The sequence below is a fragment of the Pagrus major genome, chromosome 6, assembly GCF_040436345.1.
Source record: "Pagrus major chromosome 6, Pma_NU_1.0".
NCBI classification, from domain to species: Eukaryota; Metazoa; Chordata; class Actinopteri; order Spariformes; family Sparidae; genus Pagrus; species Pagrus major.
Window position 1 is genome coordinate 9517359 of NC_133220.1, and position 22647 is coordinate 9540005.

The 22647-nt window shown below is 40.8% G+C and overlaps 1 protein-coding gene across 10 annotated transcripts in view; it reads left to right on the plus strand.

Moving 5' to 3' along the window:
* eif4g3a (eukaryotic translation initiation factor 4 gamma, 3a) overlaps positions 1–21984 on the plus strand; it is a 61184-nt gene extending 39200 nt beyond the window's left edge. For 6 of the 10 annotated variants that reach the window (XM_073467879.1, XM_073467871.1, XM_073467874.1 and 3 more), the window contains 22 exons: positions 262–550; positions 672–796; positions 2888–3007; positions 4078–4233; positions 4750–4947; positions 5306–5452; positions 5569–5805; positions 7807–7911; positions 9812–9950; positions 10246–10403; positions 12488–12578; positions 13804–13921; positions 14044–14270; positions 15281–15393; positions 15808–15980; positions 17406–17531; positions 18001–18082; positions 18311–18409; positions 18548–18694; positions 19163–19244; positions 19383–19529; positions 20949–21984. In XM_073467879.1, coding sequence (XP_073323980.1) covers positions 262–550; positions 672–796; positions 2888–3007; positions 4078–4233; positions 4750–4947; positions 5306–5452; positions 5569–5805; positions 7807–7911; positions 9812–9950; positions 10246–10403; positions 12488–12578; positions 13804–13921; positions 14044–14270; positions 15281–15393; positions 15808–15980; positions 17406–17531; positions 18001–18082; positions 18311–18409; positions 18548–18694; positions 19163–19244; positions 19383–19529; positions 20949–21130 — 3261 coding nt within the window. In that variant the 3' untranslated portion in view covers positions 21131–21984. The remainder of the gene's footprint in view (positions 1–261; positions 551–671; positions 797–2887; positions 3008–4077; positions 4234–4749; positions 4948–5305; positions 5453–5568; positions 5806–7806; positions 7912–9811; positions 9951–10245; positions 10404–12487; positions 12579–13803; positions 13922–14043; positions 14271–15280; positions 15394–15807; positions 15981–17405; positions 17532–18000; positions 18083–18310; positions 18410–18547; positions 18695–19162; positions 19245–19382; positions 19530–20948) is intronic. The other 4 variants (XM_073467873.1, XM_073467881.1, XM_073467876.1 and 1 more) reach the window with 3 other exon arrangements.
* The last annotated feature ends 663 nt before the right edge of the window (positions 21985–22647 follow it).

Below are 22647 nucleotides of genomic sequence, written 5' to 3' on the forward strand. Positions count from 1 at the left end.
ATGCTCTCACCCTGTCGGCAGATGACCTCCTTACAGCTTCATAACTAATAATTATAGACCGTGTTATCTGGAGAAATGGTGATGCTGCTACTTTTTAAATGTGATGAATTATCAAATCATTCTTTTTTTGTACATTAAATCCCCTCAGAGAGAGCCTCACGACAGCAACCGTTTATTATTTGGCTCAATGATAACAAAGCAGCGCATAATGCTTACTGACAAATATTGAGGATCTGAAAGCTGAGTTTTTCTTCCACACAGGACGAGCCCAGGCCGGTGGATCAGCCTGCTGGAGACCAGGCCCCGCAGTCAGCTCCTCTGAGAAGCAGCCCAGTGCCCCTACCACCAGTCTTCACTTCCACCTCTGCTCCACCTCCGGCCAGCAGCCCCGAGGCTGACGGGAAGCCTGCTGCACCAGAGGAGAACGGTGAGGCTGAGATAGAGCCCATGAGGAATGGGGCGGGCCACACTTCGGAGACTGAGAGCAGTGACAGTGGAGCCACCCCCGGAGACAAGGAGAACTCCACAGGTGCTCCACAGGACATGGAAGGTTAGAGAGACAGATGTTAAAAGCTACTTTAAACAAAACTTAATTTTTTTATCTGTATAACAACGCTGTAATTGCTCTTTTTTTTGTTTCCTTCCCTCTCTAATTGTGCTTGGTGGTCCAGACCTGGCCGAGTCCAGTGGGAAGCGTCAATATGACAGGGACTTCCTGTTGGGCTTCCAGTTCATGCCCGCCTGTGTACAGAAGCCTGAGGGGCTCCCGCCCATCAGCGATGTGGTGCTGGACAAGGTGAGTGAGCCAGTCTTGAACTGATACTGTAAGTCAGACAACAGAAAATTAAACAGCAATACATTTTATATTCAATTAATATTTTAAGACAGTTATGAAACAAATGGGGCTGCGACTAACAATTGTTTTCATGATTAATTGTTTAGACTACAAAATGTCAAAAACAAGTTCAAGTTGCTCCCAAAGATTCTTCATTTACTGTCATAAATGACAGAGAAAAGCAGCTAACCCTTAAATTTAACAAGATTGAACAAGCAAATGTTGGACATTTTTCAGAGGTGGCAAAAGTACACACATTCCTTACTCAAGTAGAAGTACAGATAATCCCTCTGGAGGATATTTCTGTGCAAAGCTAACTGAACCTCACATTATATTGATATAATTCAAAGACTATTCAATTTAAAGATACAATCAGTAGGATTTGTCCAAGCTGTTCCTAAACGCCCCACAAAGATAGGTGATTGTAGTGTCTCATTTCCAGGTCGGCAAATACAAACATTTTGGGTTGGTAAAGCGTCCCGAGCACAGCAACAAACTGAGAAAATGAGAAGATACAGGCAGAGGGCTGCAGGATCTCTGCAGATACAAGACACGAACACAGCTTTTCTCCCCATTCGAGTCTCCCTCTCTGTCTGTTTCTGTCTTGTTTTTTGTCTTTTACGGCGTCTACATCTGCCGTGCGTGAGGTCCACTGTTAGGTTGAAATCAGTCTCGGGATGTTGGGAAGGCGGCGTGCAGTGATGCAAAATAAGAATAATCGATCATTCCCTTCAAATGCATTGACTCTAAAGGAACGAGCCCGTTTTAAAAATGTAAGTAGTAGAGAGTAAAAATAAAAAGTTGTCCGAAAAATTAATACTCACGTTAAGTACATACACCTGAAAAATCTGCTAAAATACAATAACAAAGTATTTGTATTTTGTTACGTCCCACCTGCACTTTTGCTTGAAAAATGACTGAAACGATTATTCGATTATCAAAATAGTTAGTAATAGTAATTTTCTCTCAATTGACTAATCAATTAATCGACTAATTATTGCATCTCCAGAAACAAAGATGCCAAACATTCTGTGGTTTCAGCTTCTTAAATAGAAAGATTTTCTGTTTTTTTTGTCTTTTATATCGGTGTAAATTTAATGTCAATGAGTTTTTGAATAATAGTTGGACGGAACGAGCTATTTTTAAATCTCACATCAGGCTCTTGGACATGGTGATGGGCATTATTTCTCATTATCTGAGATTATATTTAAGATTTAAAGACTGTTTGTTTGATAAAGCTATTAATTGATGGATTATATTAATTATTAATGAAAACAGTCATTAGTTGAAGCCCTAGTTTTGAAGAGAGCTCCTCATGAAACAGGTTTCTTTATCCTGAGCTCACAGCAACAGGCGTGTTTCACACACTGGATCAAAGATAAACCACAGAGAGTTTGGTTCATTCCTCTGATCCACACATACGTATGGGTGGAGCATATGGTCCGGCCGAAATGCTGTTTTGATTAAAATCACATTGCTATTATGTCACACTTGGCAGTGTTGAGAGTACATGCCCCTCCCCCCATCTCACCAAAAAGAACAAGCAGACCGGCGAACAGTTGATGTACAATCCCTTAGTCTCATTTACTCTGAGGGGGAAAGTGAAATCTCTCTGGAAAAGAGTCGAGAGGAAGTCAAGGACAGCTGAAAGACAAAGAGCTGGATTTGTTCTTCTCTCCTCCCCCACAACTATCTCGCTCTCTCCTGCGTGCCTTTCCTCCTTCCTTCCTTCCTTCCTTCCTTCCACATCTGGTTCTGACTTCTCTCACTGAACGACTGAGCGGCCTGCTGAACCCGCCAAGCACAATTTATCACCAGAACAGTAAAAATACATAAACCAGAACCTGCTGACATCGGATGACTCTGATTTACAACAGGTCACCTTAAAGGGACCACTGGGTTAGAAACGCACGCACAGACAGACAGTCTCAGCAGGCTGACTCCTTTCACCCTATTGCCACAATTATTAGGGGATCACTGCTCCCCCTGCTGTTCACCCCTCATCTTGTGTGCGTGTGCAATAATGTGTTGTGTATGTTGTGTGTCTTATAGATAAACCAAAACAAGTTGCCATCTCGGGTGGTGGATACCAGGGCGATTTCCAGAGGACCTGATTTCACACCTGCTTTTGCAGATTTTGGCAGGCAGATGACTGGAGGAAGAGGAGCTGCAGTGAGTCACACATGAACACACACACACAAACACACACACACACACACATGCACGCTCAAGCTGCCACAATCATTCATAAAATCACACACAGTCCTCCTGTTCTCACTTTCCATTTCGACACTCAGTTCGTCCCCACGTTTACCCCGCTGAACTAAAACTAGTTTCTGTGGGACATTACGATTGTGAGGCCAGTGGGTTGTCGCTTGGTTGAAGCGCCTGTACTGTGAGGATAAAAAAAACGTTGCACGTTGACATTAGCTAACACTATGGTCTTATGGCTTCTTCGATATCCATATTGTACCTGGTCATATTGTGATTTCAGTAATGTGTCAATTAACTGTGACACTTTACATAATTCCAAAAATCAATTGAAAAAAACATCATAATTTAATAATTTATTTTATAGGAATCTACATATAAAGCATTTTTCCAAGTGCCCTTAAGTTGTTAGCAATAATAGAAAAAAATGGGGGCTCCGCATGCTGTACATATTGAATAATTGACATTTTTATAACCACTATAACAACCTCTCCTCTTAGCTGCTTGAAAACTTGCCGCTTTTAAGAGTATATTGACACTGCACATCTGTCAAACTTTTCATTATAGTTCGGGGATTACAGGATATCATTTTAGGTTCTTGGTTCCAGTTGGTTTCAGGCGACGTCTATAAATGTTCAGTGGCTGATTTAACTCCAGGATACATTTCTAAAGTACAATGCAGCACTGTTTCACCATTATTAGAGTCGAGATTTGTTGGATCAGAATTAACCTCCTCAAGTGCTGCAGCACATTAAAGTGTATCTGTTCTTGTAGACAATGCAGAGTCACTGTTATGGCTCTGCTCAAGTAGAATAGATTACATATTTTTACAACATGATGAGCAGAGCAGATGGTAGGTACATTACAGTCATTATAGTGTAGCTTTGTTTTATGTTTTTGATTAAATTTTGTTGTTTTTATTACGGAAAGGCACTTAAACTGTAATAGACAATGTGTTTTTGTGACTTGTTAAAGGAAAAACGGCAGGAATATTGACATGCTGTATATTCTGCCATTCTTTACATTCACAGCTTATGAACATTGGGGCACGACGGCCTCCGCCCAGGAAGATCATCATGAACGTGTCGGTGAATGATGACATTCAGCTGAAAAAATCAGAGAATGCCTGGAAACCTGGCTTGAAGAGGGAGAGTCCTGCAGAGGATCCTGAGATACAAAAAACACAGGTAGGGCCAAGTAATCTTATATATAAGCACACAGACCTACTGTACACACAAACACACACAAAAGAGCGTGAGATACCTGCACCAGACTTGTTTCTTAATATCAGTAACTTCTTTGTGAAAATCCACAATTCTCATGTTGGAAATCTTTAAACCTGAACCTAACATATATATATTTTCACTTCACACAACCATATTCCTACATAAAACCTACCTCTACACAGGACCACATACTCTCCTTTACACTTACCTGCAATGCTTGATAAAGAAAATGATTTGTCAAAAAAATCTGCCTTAAAGTTGGTTAAAAATCATCTTGAAAAGACCTTATAAAGCATTAAAGCATAAAGTCTTTGTGTCTCATACCTGTTGACCCCCTGCAGCTATGAGGAAAAATATGCATTATATAAAATAGGAAAAGAAAATCCAATCCTTATCAAAAATTACCTATAATAGCCAGCCCTATAACAGAATACATTTTCAATGATATGTCTAATTAAAATGACTATTTCCCCTCAGGATCTCTTCAGGAAGGTCCGCAGCATCCTGAACAAGCTGACGCCTCAGAAGTTCCACCAGCTGATGAAGCAGGTGACGGACCTGACCATCGACACAGAAGAGCGGCTCAAAGGGGTCATCGACTTGGTCTTTGAGAAGGCCCTCGATGAGCCCAGCTTCTCTGTGGCCTACGGAAACATGTGCCGCTGCCTCGCCACGGTCAGTGTGTCAACTTGATGATGCATGTTTGTGTTTGTAGGGTTGTTAATGGTTTAAATTACTCGACTGATCTGCAAGGTCTTGATTGGGGAAGTAAATGAATTATCTCACCTTGACTGTGGACCATTTGCCAGAAAAACATGACATGGCAACAATAACTGATGTTCTGCATTGAACACGAAACATATACAGACTGTTCTGAGATTCCACACGTGGAAACTATAAATGTAAAAGTTTCTTTGTCTTATGGCCCCAACCGAGTCACGGAAAATATACGGAAAGGTTTAGTTTGTTGCTTTACTTGTCTTTATACTTCTGTTTCTTTACTATATCTTCTATGTGTACTATTCATGTACAGCTCAAAGTGCCCATGACTGACAAACCCAACACCACAGTGAACTTTCGCAAGCTGCTGCTAAACCGCTGTCAGAAGGAGTTTGAGAAGGACAAGGTGGACGATGTGGTGTTCGAGAGGAAGCAGAAAGAGCTGGACTCTGCTGCATCGGTACGTGGCCAATGAACGAGTGCGACAACAGATGCCAAAGTGAATGATACTTTTTTGTGTCTTATGAATAACGTCAAGGCCGAGTATTTGATTCGTGTTTCCCTGGTTCCCTTCAGACGACAGAGCGTGAGAGGATGCAGGAAGAGCTGGAGGAAGCCAAGGACAAGGCCCGGCGGCGTTCCATCGGCAACATCAAGTTCATCGGCGAGCTCTTCAAGCTCAAGATGTTGACGGAGGCCATCATGCATGACTGTGTCGTCAAGCTGCTGAAGAACCACGATGAGGAGTCTTTGGAGTGCCTGTGCAGGCTGCTAACCACCATCGGCAAGGACCTCGACTTTGAGAAGGCCAAGGTGAGGCGGAGAAGAGCGTTGATTTATTACATGAACCAGAGTGGTTTGTTTTTTGTTGGTTTCATGTTTTTTTTGTGATTTTAACATATTCATTGGGAGCTTTAGAGGTGTTGGTAGTTTGATTTGTTACTTTATGACAGAGCCAGGCTAACCATTCCCCTGTTTCCAGTCTTTCTGCTAAGCTAAGCTAACTGGCTGCTAGCTGGAGCTTAATTTATACCATACAGATTTGAAACTGCCCTTAGCAAGAAAGCCAATAAGTGTATTTCCCACAACATCAAATTATTCCTTTAATTTGTGTAGCTTCGTGTGGAAAAGGCTACAGAGTTGTGAATTCACAAGAGACTGCAGTGGCTCAGACAGCCTCAGAATAAGCGTCTCATGCTGTGTACGTTGGTTAATGAAGGATATAAATCTTTTAATTAATGTGTGTTTAAAGGGGTCAAAACAGCATGTTGTCACAGATCGCAGATGAAAGCTTGAAATATATTCAGCAAACTGAAATGCTGTTGGTGATTTAGCAGGTTTTTTGCAACTGAAATTAAAGTTTATTAGCTCAATATGATTATTATAGACTATTAATGTGGCAGGAACTTGCCTTTGTTGGTGTGTTGATGTGCTACACAAAGTCTCGTTGTCCATAAGACATTTGGAGGCTCCCTAGCCCCGGGGTCAAACCACGAAGAGACCTGATTTTCTTTGTCTCTTGCTGTAATAAAAACTTTTGTGACCTCCTGATGAAGTAATTCAGACGAGGGAATTGTGTAATTTTGGCCAGTACCAATGTTAAGAGTAACAATTTGGCTGATAGCCAATTACAGGTACCGATGAGCACAAATTAGGTCATATAAATGTATGAAACAAACTTCTTTCACATTAAAAAAAGATTATTTATCTAAAAGGTAACTGCTTCAAACACCTTCAGTCAGCTATGCAACAACATACTCAATGATCTGAATTTTTCAGTACTTGCATAGCCTTTCAAACTGAAGACAGGGACATCATGAGTCAGAAGCTCATGAATGTGCAGCGCAAAATTGATGCGAGATCATGCGACACAAAAGATAAACATCTTACTTGCAGAAGGTGAATATCAGCTGATACAATGCTTGGCCAATAAATCAGTGCATGCTTGATTCAGACAGTGTTTGCAGTGATGAAGTCATGAGGCCAACAGTTTGTCAGCAGCCCTTTGACGTCAGTACAGTTTGTCGGTATGCATCTGCTAGTGGAGGTGATTCTTATCAGCAGCAACACAGTTTTGAGTGACATAAAAGAGGAAGTTCTGGTTGGATTTGATCTCACACCAGCTGGGCCACATTCAGAGGCGGAGGGGAAACAGTTTATGTAGGTTATGAGTGAAACGGGAATATCCCCACAGTGTGACCACAGCTTCGTTCTGTCCGACTAGCTCTCCTGTCGACATCAGTGACTCTCTAGACGCAGCCAGAGTCACCACATGCTTGAAGAGACATAACTGACCCAGAGGCCTTTCTGATCTCTCTCTGCTGTGCTGTGGATATGTGGTTTGATCCTCATCATCTACCAGTCACCCTGCAAATGGAAAGCCCTCTGACCAGCAGGGAAGCTGCTCTGAACTTTGTTTCCTTTTCTGTTTGCTACTGAAGGATATTCACACTGTTAAACAACAGATAAACACAGTTTTTGTACATTAAATCCAACAGAATGTGGTCATAAATCATCCATTTTGTCCTTCGGATGAGTTTCATCTTGTTTAATGTGGTAATTTTCCAAACATGGTCGTTTTAATGTCCGGCCATTACACTGAATTGGATATGTTCTTTCTGGGCTATTACAATTTTTGTTCTGCTGTCTCCGAAAGATGTTCCTATTTAATCTTCAGCGGTCAGAGCAGCTCCTGCTCAAAGTAATAAACTGAAATAATGTTGAAATCCCTGACACCTAGTACATCGAATAGAGAAACTTAGAATTTAACCTTCATGTCTCAAATTAACCTTCTCACTGTCTCTCTTTCCTCAGCCTCGGATGGATCAGTATTTCAATCAGATGGAAAAAATCGTCAAGGAGAGGAAGACGTCATCTCGGATACGGTTCATGTTGCAGGACGTCATAGACCTGAGATTGGTGAGTGTGTGTTTGTAGAAAGTTCAAATTCTTTCCTCATGTTCAGGCTAGCTCTGTCTCAAGATTAATTTTCCCACAGAGGTTTATTTCAAGATCTTTATGTCCTTCTGGATAATGATAGTGGATATTCTGGTTATATTCTGCTAAATGGATCTACTGCTGCTCTCTTTATGGATTTTAAGCACATTTGTGTGAAATATCTGTGAGAAAATACACTGAATAATAGAAGCAACACATGATTAAGGTTTTCATAGAGGCTCTAAAACTTAGAAGTTAAGTTGTAGCAAAAGCATTAAGAACATGTTTAACAGCAGAATTGTCACCATTATGCATTTATAAGAAATATAGATGATCCCATACAGCTTTGCACCGTTTGTACTGTCTGTGCTTCTTGACACCAGCCTGAGTTAGTGAGCTAGCTTTTAGGCTCCAAACCAAAAACCTGCAAACTGATCAGTCCTCTCCCCTGGCTTCACCTCTTAGAAGTCTAATCAATCTCTAATTACTGCATTTCAAAAGCTCAGATGAGTGTTTAGAGACATTTTACACTGCCTTCCTCTTGTAGATGTGATTGCTACATTCACTGTGAGCTAGCCAACATTTCGACAACTTGACAGTCCCGTAAACTGTCGCTAATGATCTCCACATCACAGTTTAACATCATGACTCAAGATTCTACTTTTGACTGAAGACGGCCTTTTTCGTTCAAGTCGTCAAGTTGTTTCAAGAAGGCTGACACAGGTTTTTGGCTTCAGGGCAACTGTTTTATTAACCCTGAACACAATGAACACAGTGTAGAAGCAGAATAAATAGCACTTAAACACTGTTGAATGGAGAACTGGTTCTCCATTCCCATCCCTAATTACAACATTAGGATATTTACCCTCTGTAACAGATGTGTTGCTCTGTTGGCAAACAATACCACTCCTGCATAGAGTGTCAGATACGTGACATTCTTTGAATTTAAACCCATGTTTCAGCAAATTGCTGCTGGTGTTTTCACTTGCAATTGTCGTTTTGCAGACATTTCAACGAGCACTGTTGTCATCTTTCTTTGAAATGAAGCCACGCTGTCAGACCGTTTCTTCTTCTCCACCATGACTCTTTTCTCTGCCATGATGTCATTGTTTTGTCACATGCAACTGTCAGAAAATCATGACGGCATCAATATAAGGACTTGATCCAATGGCTCGGACAATTTGGCGCTAGTTCTTGATTTCCATTCTTACATGTCAATATCTACTGATATATTGGCCATTCAGTTTAAGGCCTAACCAGGCCCGGGGGCTCAATTTATGCTCCAGGTAGACGCCATATAAACATAACATCTGATGCATTGTTTCTCCTCATGTAACAATATTTATCTGTATTGTCCCGTTTAAATAAACTAACAAATAAATAACCAGTTGGGGGCACATGAATGTATCCTGGGCTCACAGCAGTTGCAGAAACAAACATGAAGACTTAGAGGAAGATACACGAACAAGAAGCAAATGACTTTATCATGACAGGTGTCATGTCAGGCGTTATCAGTAGAGAGACATCTGCATAGATTAAAGTGTGATTGTCTCCTACAGTAACTCTTACCTAACACAAGCTGTTTGAATCAATGTCATCGTCTCCTGCAAGATGCTGGAACCATCCTGCTGTGCTGCGCTGCTCAAAATCAAATTTGAAATTAAAATGAGCAAGGTTGCAGAGGCAGAGCAAGGATCCACTTTGTTTAAAAACAAAACCTCCAGATTCAGCATCACAGAGTTGCTCAAGTATTAACAACTGAAGGGTTGATAAATCTGTCAACACATCTGTCTTTTAGTTTTGATCATTGGCAAATTCACCAGCGTTTTCCTCTGTGCCTGACAACCAATTATTTCTGAAGTGTTTCTCATTATTCTTTCAGCACAACTGGGTGTCCAGGAGAGCCGACCAGGGCCCGAAGACCATCGAGCAGATCCACAAGGAGGCGAAGATTGAAGAGCAGGAGGAGCAGAGAAAAGTGCACCAGCAGCTGCTCTCCAAGGACAGCAAGAGACGGCCAGGTCAGGCCCGCAGTCTAAATCCTCTTTAAGGCTTAGAGCCACATCGACACAGCTACAGTGACTCAGGAAGCTTGCGAGCATACAGGCACACTTCCTGTCCCTATAGCCTGCAGAGACGCTATTGTGCCAAACAGCAGACAGGAAGCCCCCCACTCCCTCCCATCTGTTAGCCGATCTATAATATTTCATCATGTAAAACAGAAACGGTCAAAAAAATGTCACTCGCGAATGAAAATAGTTTGATTTCCACTTTTAAAACTGTTTGACCCGTCGATGTGTTTCTTTGGCCTCATAGATTCAAGAGATTCAAGAGATTCAAGAGATTCAAGAGATCAGAGAGATCAGAGAGATCAAAGAGAACAGCGCGTGCAGAGAGAAGAGACCTGGAACACTGTGCCCATGACCAAGAACAGCAGGACCATCGACCCCACCAAGATCCCAAAGATCTCCAAGGTGAGACATGCAGCTGCAGCTAAATACCCACAATTTCCCCTTTCAACTGAAGCCCTATTCGCACGGGGCTGGTGTAACCTCAGGGCCTCTATTGATTTGTTGTAATTGCAGAGGTAGATCGTGATCGTAATCACATGTTAATGTCTGTACCTTTTTATAAAGTAAAAATTCCCCCGCAAATTATATTACCATATGTGCCATTACCATATTTCACCAAACACAGATGCCACGTTATAATATTAGTCCCATGTGAATCGACATCTTGGTGATTTGGACTTGAACCTTTTTTTAAAAAAAAATCTTTTATATTGATGTTCAAAGTGAGTGACAGAGAAGGTTAGGAGCAATAAAAGGTAGCCACACAGCGTCCTGTACTTGATCTAAATGAGCTGCAAATGTGAATTTATGCTTGTAACACATGCAGAAATCAACATTAAACTATGTGTCTGCACAAGAACAGAGGGTCCACTTCTGAAACATCAATATAACGTAGAGCTTTGACATCATATCCCGGGGATAATGTCACTAAATTCAAGTAAAAAGCAGACGTGTGCAGTTCATTTCTAAATATCATCAGGTCTCCTGGGAATACTAATTGTGTGTGAAGAGGGCTTAAGGCTGCTTTCACACCTGTGGGTAGGTTCAGGTGGTCCACACAAGGGGAAGAAAATGATACGTGTTGTTTTGATCTGCTTTGTGTTGACAAAGACTTTTGAACTGAATAAATGCAAAAAATAGAAGCAGTAAGACACAACACACCTCTTATTTAGGCAGTTCACAATCAGCAGATAGACCTGACAGTAGTGAAGTTTTCAAATCTACCATCGTTAAATCCTCCGGTTGGTGCATACTGCAGTATCTGTTTGATTTATATATTTAACTGCCAGCCTCACCAAACCAAGCAGCTTAGGTTTGAAAGCATAACTACAACCTGTAAGAGGTTTAAATGCCATTAGAGCAGCAACAGTTAGTCAATTAATGATGACTCAACCAAAAGAAAATCAATTGCCAACTATTTTGATTATCGATTAATAATTTCAGTCATTTTTTAAACCAAACATCTGTTGGTTCCAGCTATAAATGTGAAGATTTGCTGCTTCTCTTTGTCTATTATGACGGTAAAAGAAGAGTTTGGGGGTTTTGGAACTGTTGGTTGGACAAAACAAACAATTTGAAGACGTCAGTTTGAGCTTTTTGACATTTCTTTGACTAGAAATTCAGATTTCTAGCAGATTTATCCAAAAAAAATAATCTTTCGTCACAGCCAGGGAGCAAAGCGAATGTTCAAATTTTACCAGCCACCCGTTAGATTACAATTGTTGTTTTTGGCTGGTGAGTAAAGTAAATCTAAAATCTATTTTAATACTTGCATATTTTACCAGCATGTGGCTCGTGGCTGGTACTGATTATGAACCCCGGTTGCAGCTCTGAATGCTTTACAAAGGTTAAATTAAATAATGCATCAAATTCACAGGATGAATTCAAAGTTATGGTGATTGAAAACCAACCAAGGATCCACATTTGACCAAAAACAACCTGAAAGGCTTTGTTGCAGCATTTTGAGTCTGTGATGAATCCCCCAGTCTGTCAGGTCTACACTGTTATTTAGTTAAACGTGTGAGGTTGTTATTCATGTCATGACACGTTGGTCTCACGGTCATTAAGTGCTTTTCCTCGTCAGTCACAAACTCTTTCACTTCACTGCTGGTCGTTGATCTTTCAGTAGAAAGTTTCTGTACACAGCAGATTATTGTTTACACATCACCGAGAGGAATCCTGTGGCTCATGATGTTTACACTGTCTCTGCCCTCATCTGATCTACATTATTGTGGTTTATGTTCAGTAGTACACAGTCCACCTGCTGGATCTATGAGGTACTGCTTTGTTTAAAAAAAAGAAAAGAAAAGTATTTTATTTTTTGCAGAGCTCCACTCGCAGGAGGAATTCTGCCATGTTCTCAGTGTTAGTCGTACCAGGAGAACATCCATATTACTCGGACTATTCGTGCAATATATTACATGTTATACACTGTATTCTGGCACCGTGTTCTTGCAGCTTGTTCTTAAATTCTTCTCTTTCTGCAGCCTCAGATGGATGAGAAGATCCAGTTGGGCCCTCGGGCTCAAGTCACGTGGGTGAAGGGCAGCAGTGGAGGAGCCAAGGCCAGTGACTCAGGTAAGAATACACATATTAACTGACCCGGCGTGACCACAGTGGGTCGAAACATTGCACGAGCGAAAAAATTGTTCATCAGCCAAGTGCGTTTCATCTTGTGTTTTCTCATGAAAACATCAAAGTGACTCAGAGGTGAAGCATGATTCTTCCAAACTTTTTTCTTTATCCTTCACCTCTCTGAGAAATCAAAATTTGAGTTCAAACAAATGTGAACTTCTTTGAAATAATCTCGGTAGTTCCAAGTAGATGCCCAACTGTGACACATTACATCATCTGTGCCTTTTTGACGGGCCAGGTGTGACAGTCAGATTGTAGCTGCAGCTGGTCTAAATGTCACATAGTTCTGGTATCAGTATCAGTATGCCAAAAATGTTGATAGCTGTTCCAAACGACCACTCTCGAAGGCGGGGACGAAATGTCTGCCAAAGAAAGGGACAAGACTTCATAACTGAGGGATTACAGTGCACACTTTCAGGCAACCTTGAAGTGACAGAAATAGTTACATAACAGAACGAAAAAAGAGACCGAGAGAGAAGTTAAAACCAAGCTGACACACCTGACAAGTTGCTTTGTGAAGTAGACATCAGTGTTGGTAAAAATCTATGATGGCGAATGAAATAAATGGGGTCAGTCACAATTTGCAGGTTGCTGAAATAGGCCTACTTCACTACAACACATAAAATGATTGATCATATTTAGTTTTTCCATCTACTCTTCACAACGGTAGCAGCGTGCATCTTATAACCATCAATAATTGTATTGCAATTCTTTATAGGGACCAACCAATACAGTTTTTTTCAAGACTAATACCAATATGGAGTATTATGGCGTATTAGTAATCAAGGAGACTGATAACCTATAATTGGAAAAATGCTGAATATCAGGCCCGATAATTGGTCTATCCCTAATTCTGTGATTGACCCTCGCAGTTCACTATTGCTGCGGTTACGCTTCCTTCATCAAGCTAGCTATGCTGCTGTGCCGGGGTACCACAGAGGAAAAATCTGTGGCGGCAGTAGATTAACCTAAAATGACAAATGGAGAACATGATGAAAGTGCAGTTAAAAGAGAGTTTACTGCCTCACAGATTAGGCCGTGAGGAGAGTTTTTGGCTGTTTAATAGCCGGTTGAAATATGTTTTGTCTTACCATTTTTTTCTGTTTACCAGCTGTTAGCAGATAGATCAAAAGTTATGTTCATGTCTCTTATTTTCTCTCCATAACAGAGCTATCACGGACAGCCGGCCTCAATCGTTACTCTGCGCTTCAGTCTACGCCTTCACCTCAACCCTCCTCCACTCCTCCACAGAACCCCGACTTTGACTCCAGGAGAACTCTGGGAAGGTAAAGGACAACACCTGGCTCACATTTAGAGCTCCTATTCAATCGTTTCATCTCTGTGCCTCTGATAGATAATCTGTCACATAGAGGAACATCCTGGTTAGCTTATTTGTTTGTCCTCCCAGCAGTCGTAGCAGTAGCGGGAGGGATCGCAGTGAGAAGCCACTGATCTCTGCCCCTCCATCGTCACGGCCCGGGTCGTTCATCAGGGGAGGCAGTTCGAAGGAGCTGCTGGAGAGTCAAACCCCCGATGAGCCACGAAGAGACCGGGAGCGAGAGGGAGCCGAGCCTCGAAGACCGAGTGTCACCGAGGAGAAAACAGAACCGGAGCGTAGCAGAGCCAGGGAGCCTGGTGAGGAAGACAGTGCTGCACAACACAGGACATACAGGAAAAAAATATTCGAAAAGCGAGTTCATCTGCATTCTCTTTCGGCTTTTTAAACTAAAAACACCCCTCAGCTGTTTAAAAAGTCAGTGACTTTGTTGACATTGAAAGAATGACAGTGAAAGCATGGTGAGAGACCAAACTGCTTATAAGATATGATCATGGAGGTAGAAGATGTTTTTTATTTTTTTATTTATAAACCCTAACTTAGAGGCATACTTTGTAGGACACCGACACACAGACCTACAGCTCAGTCACCGAGGAAAGATTTGCTGTAACGTCATGCAGAAACCTACGTCACATCACGTGGGAAAAAGATTTGGGAAAGTAGCATTTTGACTCTAAAACATACATACTTAAAATTAAATTACAATGTTCGAATTTTACAACAAGAGGAACACTACTGGGAAGCTACAGGATGATATAAAAACCTCAAAAACAAGGAAAATAATGGACCCGCCCTTTAAATACAAAACTGCCTGCACCGCACCAGACAGATTACACAGTAAAAAGTTATAGAACCAAATGTAAAATTAGAATTTATTGCACTTTAGCACTCGACACTGTGGAAGTCACTGTTTTATTGTTTTACTCAAACCAGCAGCTACAACGTCTTGTTTTTTACATTTATTTTCGTTATTTAATAATCTTATAAACGTGTGTATTGTAAACCTGAAAATATCAACCTCTTTGTCTGCTGTTCATAAACATGACTTATATAAACACCTTTAATGGCATCGGCAACTATGCATAACTACATTTGAACCTCTTTTACACTTACATGCATATTGTTTGTACACAAAAGGATCATCCCAGTAACAAAAATCAATACGTTGTTTTGACTGTAAATGCTTTTATCTCATCAGTTGATAATCTATTCTTCGGTTTGTTCTCCCTAAAACCATAAATGTAGAGAGCGTTGTCGTCGTTCTACTCTCAGGGAGAGGATGTTTATGCTGTTGTTGTTATGTCTACAGTGAAACCTGAGCCTGTGGTCCAGACCCCAGACAGACCTGCTCTGTCTGAAGAGGAGGTGGAGAGAAAGTCCAAGTCCATCATCGACGAGTTCCTGCACATAAACGACTACAAGGTACTGAGATTCACAAGAAAGTCAACAGTAGATGTCTGTTTAGGTGCAAACACTTGATTAGGAGCTTATAAGCGTGTCAATGATAAATCAATGATTGCTGCTGCTGCTACCACTGATTAATTTATCATTGAATAATTCATTTGTCTTTACGTAATTTATGATTTAAATGCCTAATTAGCTTAAGTGATGCTGTGAAACATGCCCGTGTCAATTTTTAGCAAATTATATATGTATACATACATTTAATGAAGTATACAGATTTAGATACTGCTCTTTAGTTACTGGGTTGATAAGATCAGAACAGTAGCTAAATCTTCCTTCTTTATCATGTAACAATAATCAGATGCAGAAGCATCTGTTGTTTTAGTTCTCCTTCTTCACTCAGGGTTGTTTTGTCGTCTCTGTTTCCTGCAGGAGGCTGTTCAGTGTGTGGACGAGCTCGAGTTGGGCTCTCAGCTGAACATCTTTGTGCGTGTGGGGGTCGAGTCGACTCTGGAGCGCAGTCAGATCACACGGGACCACATGGGCCAGCTCCTCTTCCAGCTGGTGCAGAAGGGACTCCTGCCCAAACCCCAGTTCAACAAAGGGTCAGTTCACCTGCAACATGCATCATGACTTAGCTAGGAGCTAACTGTTCATTTTTTTAACTTAATTTTTGTTCTCAGTGAGATAATATCATAGTCTACAGTTTTGTATAATGGCATAATAACATAGGTATGAATAAAACATAAATAGATAAATATTAAAATAAGATTAAATGAATAATACAAATAACATAACTTCACATATCTACCTTCTAGGGGTTGAGGAGATTTGTGTTTGGGTTTATTGTTGCTTTGATCAGCCCATAATGTTAGTTGAGGTTATCACTGCATTTATTAGCTCATTATAGGACTTGTTCTTTTATAATTTTGGAAAGTAGGTCATCTGCTCCATCTCATAGATATTCCAAATCCTTCAGGACCACAAATAGTACGTGGGTGGTTCAGGTTTTAACCTGTTAATTGTGTTACATTTCATTACTGTGGTTAGTAAGATCTGCAATAAATAATTTGCAGCTCTTCAGCTCTTCCACATACCTTCAGGTTTTACCCCGAAAAGACGATCTGTGGGTCTTGAGCGATGTTGATGTGGCAGAGCTCGATGTAGCTCTTCCCAGAGTGGTCTTAGTGACCAGAATATGTTAAAATGGTGTCTTATTTGGGCTTCACAAGTGTGTGTTGGGCCCGTCTTTGCCATTATCTGTGGTGTTCAGAAATATCTGGCAGTAACTTTCCATGTGAATTCCCTCCAACGGTTTGTGCTAGTTACAAAGTGTACTTCAGAGCACGTCACCTTCCTCTGTTGATGGCTCGTGTTGCATCTCAGCCTCACTTCTTTCTTTAATTTGGGTTCATACTAAAAAACTCCCAATAAAAGGTTGAGATTATCTTTCCCTGACTATTCCCCAGTTGTACATTTATCAAGATTTTCTCTGCTCCTGTGGGATTGGCAATTTTGTGCCAGTCTTTTTTGTTTTGTTAGAAAATGTCTCAATTGTAAAAACCTATAAAAAAAGGGAGATAAAAGCATTTAATTGTTCAAATGGTTTCATCGTTATCTTTTTGGGCAGTCCTTTTTTTTATGCTTGCAGGATTTTTGTTTATGTGTCTTTGTCCTTATACCTATTTTCTGGCTTTTATTCAAGAAACTTGAGGCTACTTCTTAAAACCTTTTCTTGTGTATTCTTGAGATATGAAGCACAGCAAACTGTCTCAGTGAGATATGGCTCGATACACTGTTTTCTTTCATTGCTTATGTTATGTGACTGCTCCTCACCTGCCTCCTATTTTCAGATATAAACAATATAATTGTTTCGAAACTATTACATTTCCTGACAAACTTGCATATAAAGTACATCTGAACCTGCCCTCAACCTTCAGCCTTGTGATAATTCTAAAACAATTTGGTTGAAAAACAATATTTCATATAATAAAATGATTTTAAAGGTGTGTCCTCTTTGTTTTTCTCAGGTTTGCAGACACGCTGGAGCAAGCGGATGACATGGCCATCGACATTCCCCACATCTGGCTGTACCTGGCCGAGCTGCTCAGCCCTGTGCTGAAGGAAGGGGGCTTCTCTATGAGAGAGCTCTTTAGGTACTGAGGCTGCTGCACCTGAGCCACTCACTTGACACTCAAGGAGAGCATACACTAAAAATACAGTCACATCTGGTGTGTTTGCTCAGGAAAAAATGATCGATTTGTGTCAGAAGTAGTTAAGAATTCTTCCCCTTGGTTTGTATTTCCACCACAATACCCCATTTCGATCAGCATTTTCACAGGGTTGCTGTCCTTTGAGCCACACAGTTTGAGTTAATGTTTCTCCTTCCTGTTCTCGTTTCCAAGATTAATTTTAGACAACGTAAGAGTCGACACACACTTATTGACTGCAGAGGAAATTGTCTGAAGTGTCTCATAGTGAAGCTGTGATTTGTTAACTTGATGTTAACTTCCTCATCTGAATAGATCTCAAGTAGAATACAAGTTGTTTCGGTTATTTATCTTCTTTATGAAGTGAAACCGTTTTGGCAGACGTTTATTGAATTCCATCTCTGCTTGTTCACAGTGAATTAAGGAAACCTTTGCTTCCTGTGGGAAGAGCCGGGATCTTAATTTCTGAAATACTGCACTTACTATGCAAACAAATGGTAAGAAAACACTTCTGCTTCAATTGTTGTTTGAATTTATTTTGTATACATTTGTTTCCTGCTATTATTATAAAGAGGAAATACTGTTCTGTTCAGTTACATTGTGAGAAATATTGTGGTCCATTGATTTTTGAATGTGAAAGAGTAAGGACAAAACATAGAATATATATTTTTCGCTTTTGATTTATAGCTGACATTGGCTGACATTGTGTCGTCTTGTCTCCACAGAGCCATAGGACTGTAGGTTCTTTGTGGAGGGAATCTGGCCTCAACTGGACGGACTTCCTGCCAGACGGAGAGGACGTCCAGGCTTTCATCTCACAACAGGTTGGTAATAAAGGCCTCGACTCAAATAAAAAAAAATTTAAAAAAACATACCCTTCCATCATCCTCTTGTTTCCCCTTTCATCCTCTTATTTGCCACTTCCTCATCATATCGACATCATCTTGTCTTGACACAAACAGAAACTCCAGTTCGTTCTGTCGGACGGCTCCGGCCCTGAGGCGGCTCTGTCTAAAAAGATCTTGTCTCCTGAGGAGCTGAGCCAGCAGCTGGAGAGACTCCTCCTGGAGGACATGGCCAGCGACGAGCAGATCTTTGACTGGGTCGAGGTATGAGAAGTGACGCATTTCTCAGAGAAAAACCCAAGTCTCAAATTCTGCTAGCGAGTGTGGAAGTCTATTTATTATGACACATAGGCAGGTTATTGAATTAGAGAAGATGTTATGACAGGAGATGTCATGGCAGAAATGTCTATTAAAGGGGCTCTCTGTTCAACAGAGCCCTGCCACTGTGGCTACCGGCTACAGTGGCAGAGTGTTGGGGAACATGAGAGCATCCAAAAATACGACACGGTGCAAAGGGGAACTGTTTTAAACTGTTGTCCTGTTGGAGGAGAGAGCATCTTTTTACTGCTCCACAATTCAGGCAAACAACACCCACTCCCACTCACATACCCTGAATACAAACATGATGCTACTAACATGTCTTTTTTTTGTATTCTTGTTGAAAGTGTTCCCTGAAATTAAGTGAAATTGACAAGTGGTGTTTTTCATCCTCCTCTGTTCTCCGTTTCCCAGGCAAACCTAGATGAATCTCAGATGAGCTCGTCTCCCTTCCTGAGGGCCCTGATGACAGCTGTGTGTAAGGCAGCAGTGAAAGGTGAGCACTCCACCACCTGGTGGAGAGATTTCTCTATTCTGCTAAAAAATCGCACCTCTGATTGCAGTTTTTGCTCTCTGCCAAACTGAGCGCAGAGGCTCAGCGTGCACTCACTCTGCCTCCTGCTTTACCAAACAGATGATAACACCAACTGTCGAGTGGACACGGCCATCATCCAGAGGAGATTGCCCGTATTACTCAAGTACCTTAACTCAGACACTGAGCGACAGCTGCAAGCACTTTATGCACTTCAGGCGCTGATCGTCGCCCTCGATCAGCCTCCAAGTAAGTGCTGCATCATAGTTTACTTCTCCTAATGAACTATGAGATTTAATTTTCTTTACTTGTTTATTTCTTTATTTTTTATCAGAGAAGATTTTACTGTTCAGCTCCTACATCGTGTTTACACTAATCTTTTAAGCAGCATTATATTAGATGGTATAATCTCACCACCGAGGTCCATTAAGCAGCTGGTCTGAAGCTATCGATCATGTCACGTGATCTTCATCAGCAGATCTTCAAATGTACATTTTTCAGAGCACTTAAAAGACTTCTCCGCCATGTTGGATTAAAAATAAAAGTAAACTATAAAAGTAAACGTTTCCAGGGTCAACAAGGAGCTTAGAATCTCAACATCACTGTGCTCTGTAACTTTAACTTGATTCGGGTGTGGTAACTTGATGAGCAGCATTTAAAGCATTTGTGGCACCAAATAATAAACACATTTTACGAGTAACCAGTTGGCACTAAACTGGGGACATTGCATTGAGAGGAGTTAACCTGAATGAGTGAGGGAACCAGTTAACTTTATGTTCATTACAACAAACATTAGGGACTTTGGTGAGCTCATACTACGACATTCAATACAATCAATCATATAAATAAGATTATATTCAAATTCACAAAGTACCAGAAATACAAAAACTGAAAACAATAAGACCTTAAAGTGTGAAAGACCAAATGGCATAAATGAAGAAAACTACAAACCAGAACATAATGTACCTTGAAGTGCCAGAGGCTTACCTTTTTTAAGAATCAAATACCCTCAGGATATATTCTTCTTTTGAACCTCCCGGATTTAAAACGGGTTTCACACCTCCTCCAGAGGGCGTTTCCAGAGGCTTATGAATGATCTGAAGTACAGACAGTCGGGGGTTACTGCAGCAGGACAGGAAGTAGTGTCGGTTTACTGTCAGTCACAGATAAAGCTCGTATAATTTGTCCTTAAAAGATCCTTGCTTTACCTCAAGGGAAAATCTAGTCTGGCGCACATTTTTCTCAGTTTTCAACTGTATCATCAAAAATATGATTGAGTTTTAAAGGTGCAACTTGTCAGAACTTGAGTGTAAAACGTTTAAAAATTATCAACGTGAAGAATGAAAAGTTTCAACGTTCTGTCAAATGCAGCACGTTTATGTATAGTACTGTTGAGAAATCCACTGAAGTTAGCCCGCTACTGGCTATGGAGCCCAGTTTTAGTTTCCCCGGCTGGTGAAAAAAATTCACATCGTGCATCCCTAGAAATAAGAAGCTAAAAGGTAAACGATTAGGCTACTGCAGTAATATGCTGCCCCCTATTTGTGTGGAGTATGATTTTGACACGTGGCCAGTTTTTTCATATTTAACCTTCAAAAGCCATATGTCACTCTGCAGTTCCATATCACAGCCCAAAAAAAACTGACCGATGTGTCTTTGCTCTTCCAGACCTTCTCCGGATGTTCTTTGACTGTCTGTATGACGAGGACGTCATCTCGGAGGACGCTTTCTACAACTGGGAGTCGAGCAAAGACCCCGCCGAGCAGCATGGTAAGGGTGTGGCCCTCAAGTCCGTCACGGCCTTCTTCACCTGGCTGCGGGAGGCGGAGGAGGAGTCGGAAGACAATTGACGAGGGAGACATCCGGAGGACATGACGTAGAGTAGAACTGCATTCTTACGGCAGACCAAACATTCAAAATGGATGTGTGGGCAGGACGACATGTTTACGGCTGGAATTTTTTTCTGCGGTACGGTTCTGAAACATGCCGCCATTTTGAGTTTGGATTCCAACGGCGGAAGCACTAAATACCTGTATTATACATAGAAAATATTTTTGTTTTAAATTTTAACTTACTTTTCTTTTGTTACTTTTTAAGAAGAGACTTAAAAGATACATAGGTTCTGGACTCTTTAATTTATTATTTTTTTAAGGACTGCAAATATGAAAGTTATTTAACATTTGCAGATGCTCACAAACGAGAACGTGACAACAGAAATAACAATATAATTAATTATAATAACAAAATAATAATTGTGAAATAAATAGCCTCCCTGGATTCCACACTGTTTGGTTTAAAACAGGGTAAAACAAAATTATTTTGGGATGAAGGGGAAGCAGCGATAAAAAGGAGTGGATGCACAGAAGCTATTAACGTTGTCCGTGTATGACGTTCGAGGTCAACGGTTATCTCTTCATAACCAGGAAGTGTTTCCCTCAGCCTTGGCTTGCTCTACGTTGACCATGTACATACGCCTCATGAGAGGCAGAGGTATGCATTCAAGAAGCGATGCAAGTCAGTCCACAGAACTGTCAAAACAAACGCAGATGAACAACCAGGATACATTCAAATGAAATGAGCAAAAATGCAACTTTAAAAAGTAAATGGCCAGGGTCGCTGAACATGACATGCTTGTAATACTTCAGACCTACAGAGCAGATTAAAGCTTGTAAATACATTAAAGACAAAAAAGGTATTTAAAAAATGCTGATTCTCATCATTTGTTCTTTTGTTGGGTGGTGTTTGGAGATGTGCGACTATTTTTCTGTCTGACTTTGTGTGTGTGTTCAACAGAGGCAATGTTTCCATTTGTTTGTATTATGGACGATGCCCTTGTCATCCTAAGAAGAAGAGCTGTATGCTTTGACGAGGAGGAGCAGCTGGAGCCACTGAAGCATCAACAATCATTATCAATTAACTCTCAGTCAATGCCTTGGTTTTAAAATTGTTGCAGCAGTTCATTTGTTGCTTGTATTTAACCACAAGTTTTATATTTTTGTGTCTAGATCAAGTTGTGTGTCAATGTGGTCATCCAGGTCACATCATGCTTATCTGATCACCAGATGTGGCTCGTGTAATTAGATCTCAGTGAAGCATTCACTTGTCTTTACAGCTGTTCACCCAAAAAGCCTTTAAGGCGGCATCGGTTGTGAACGAGGAGACTGGAGCTGATAAGATAAATCGACTAGTCACAGCTTTTTAATTGAGGATTTCCTGTTTTTCTGTTGTATGTCATTGTTTATGTGGGTTTTGAACTGTTTAGGACAAAATAAGCATCATTTTCATACATTGTATAGACCAAACTATTATACTTTTGATTGAGGAAACAAACTGCAGATTAATCAAAATAATTGTTAGTCATATCACT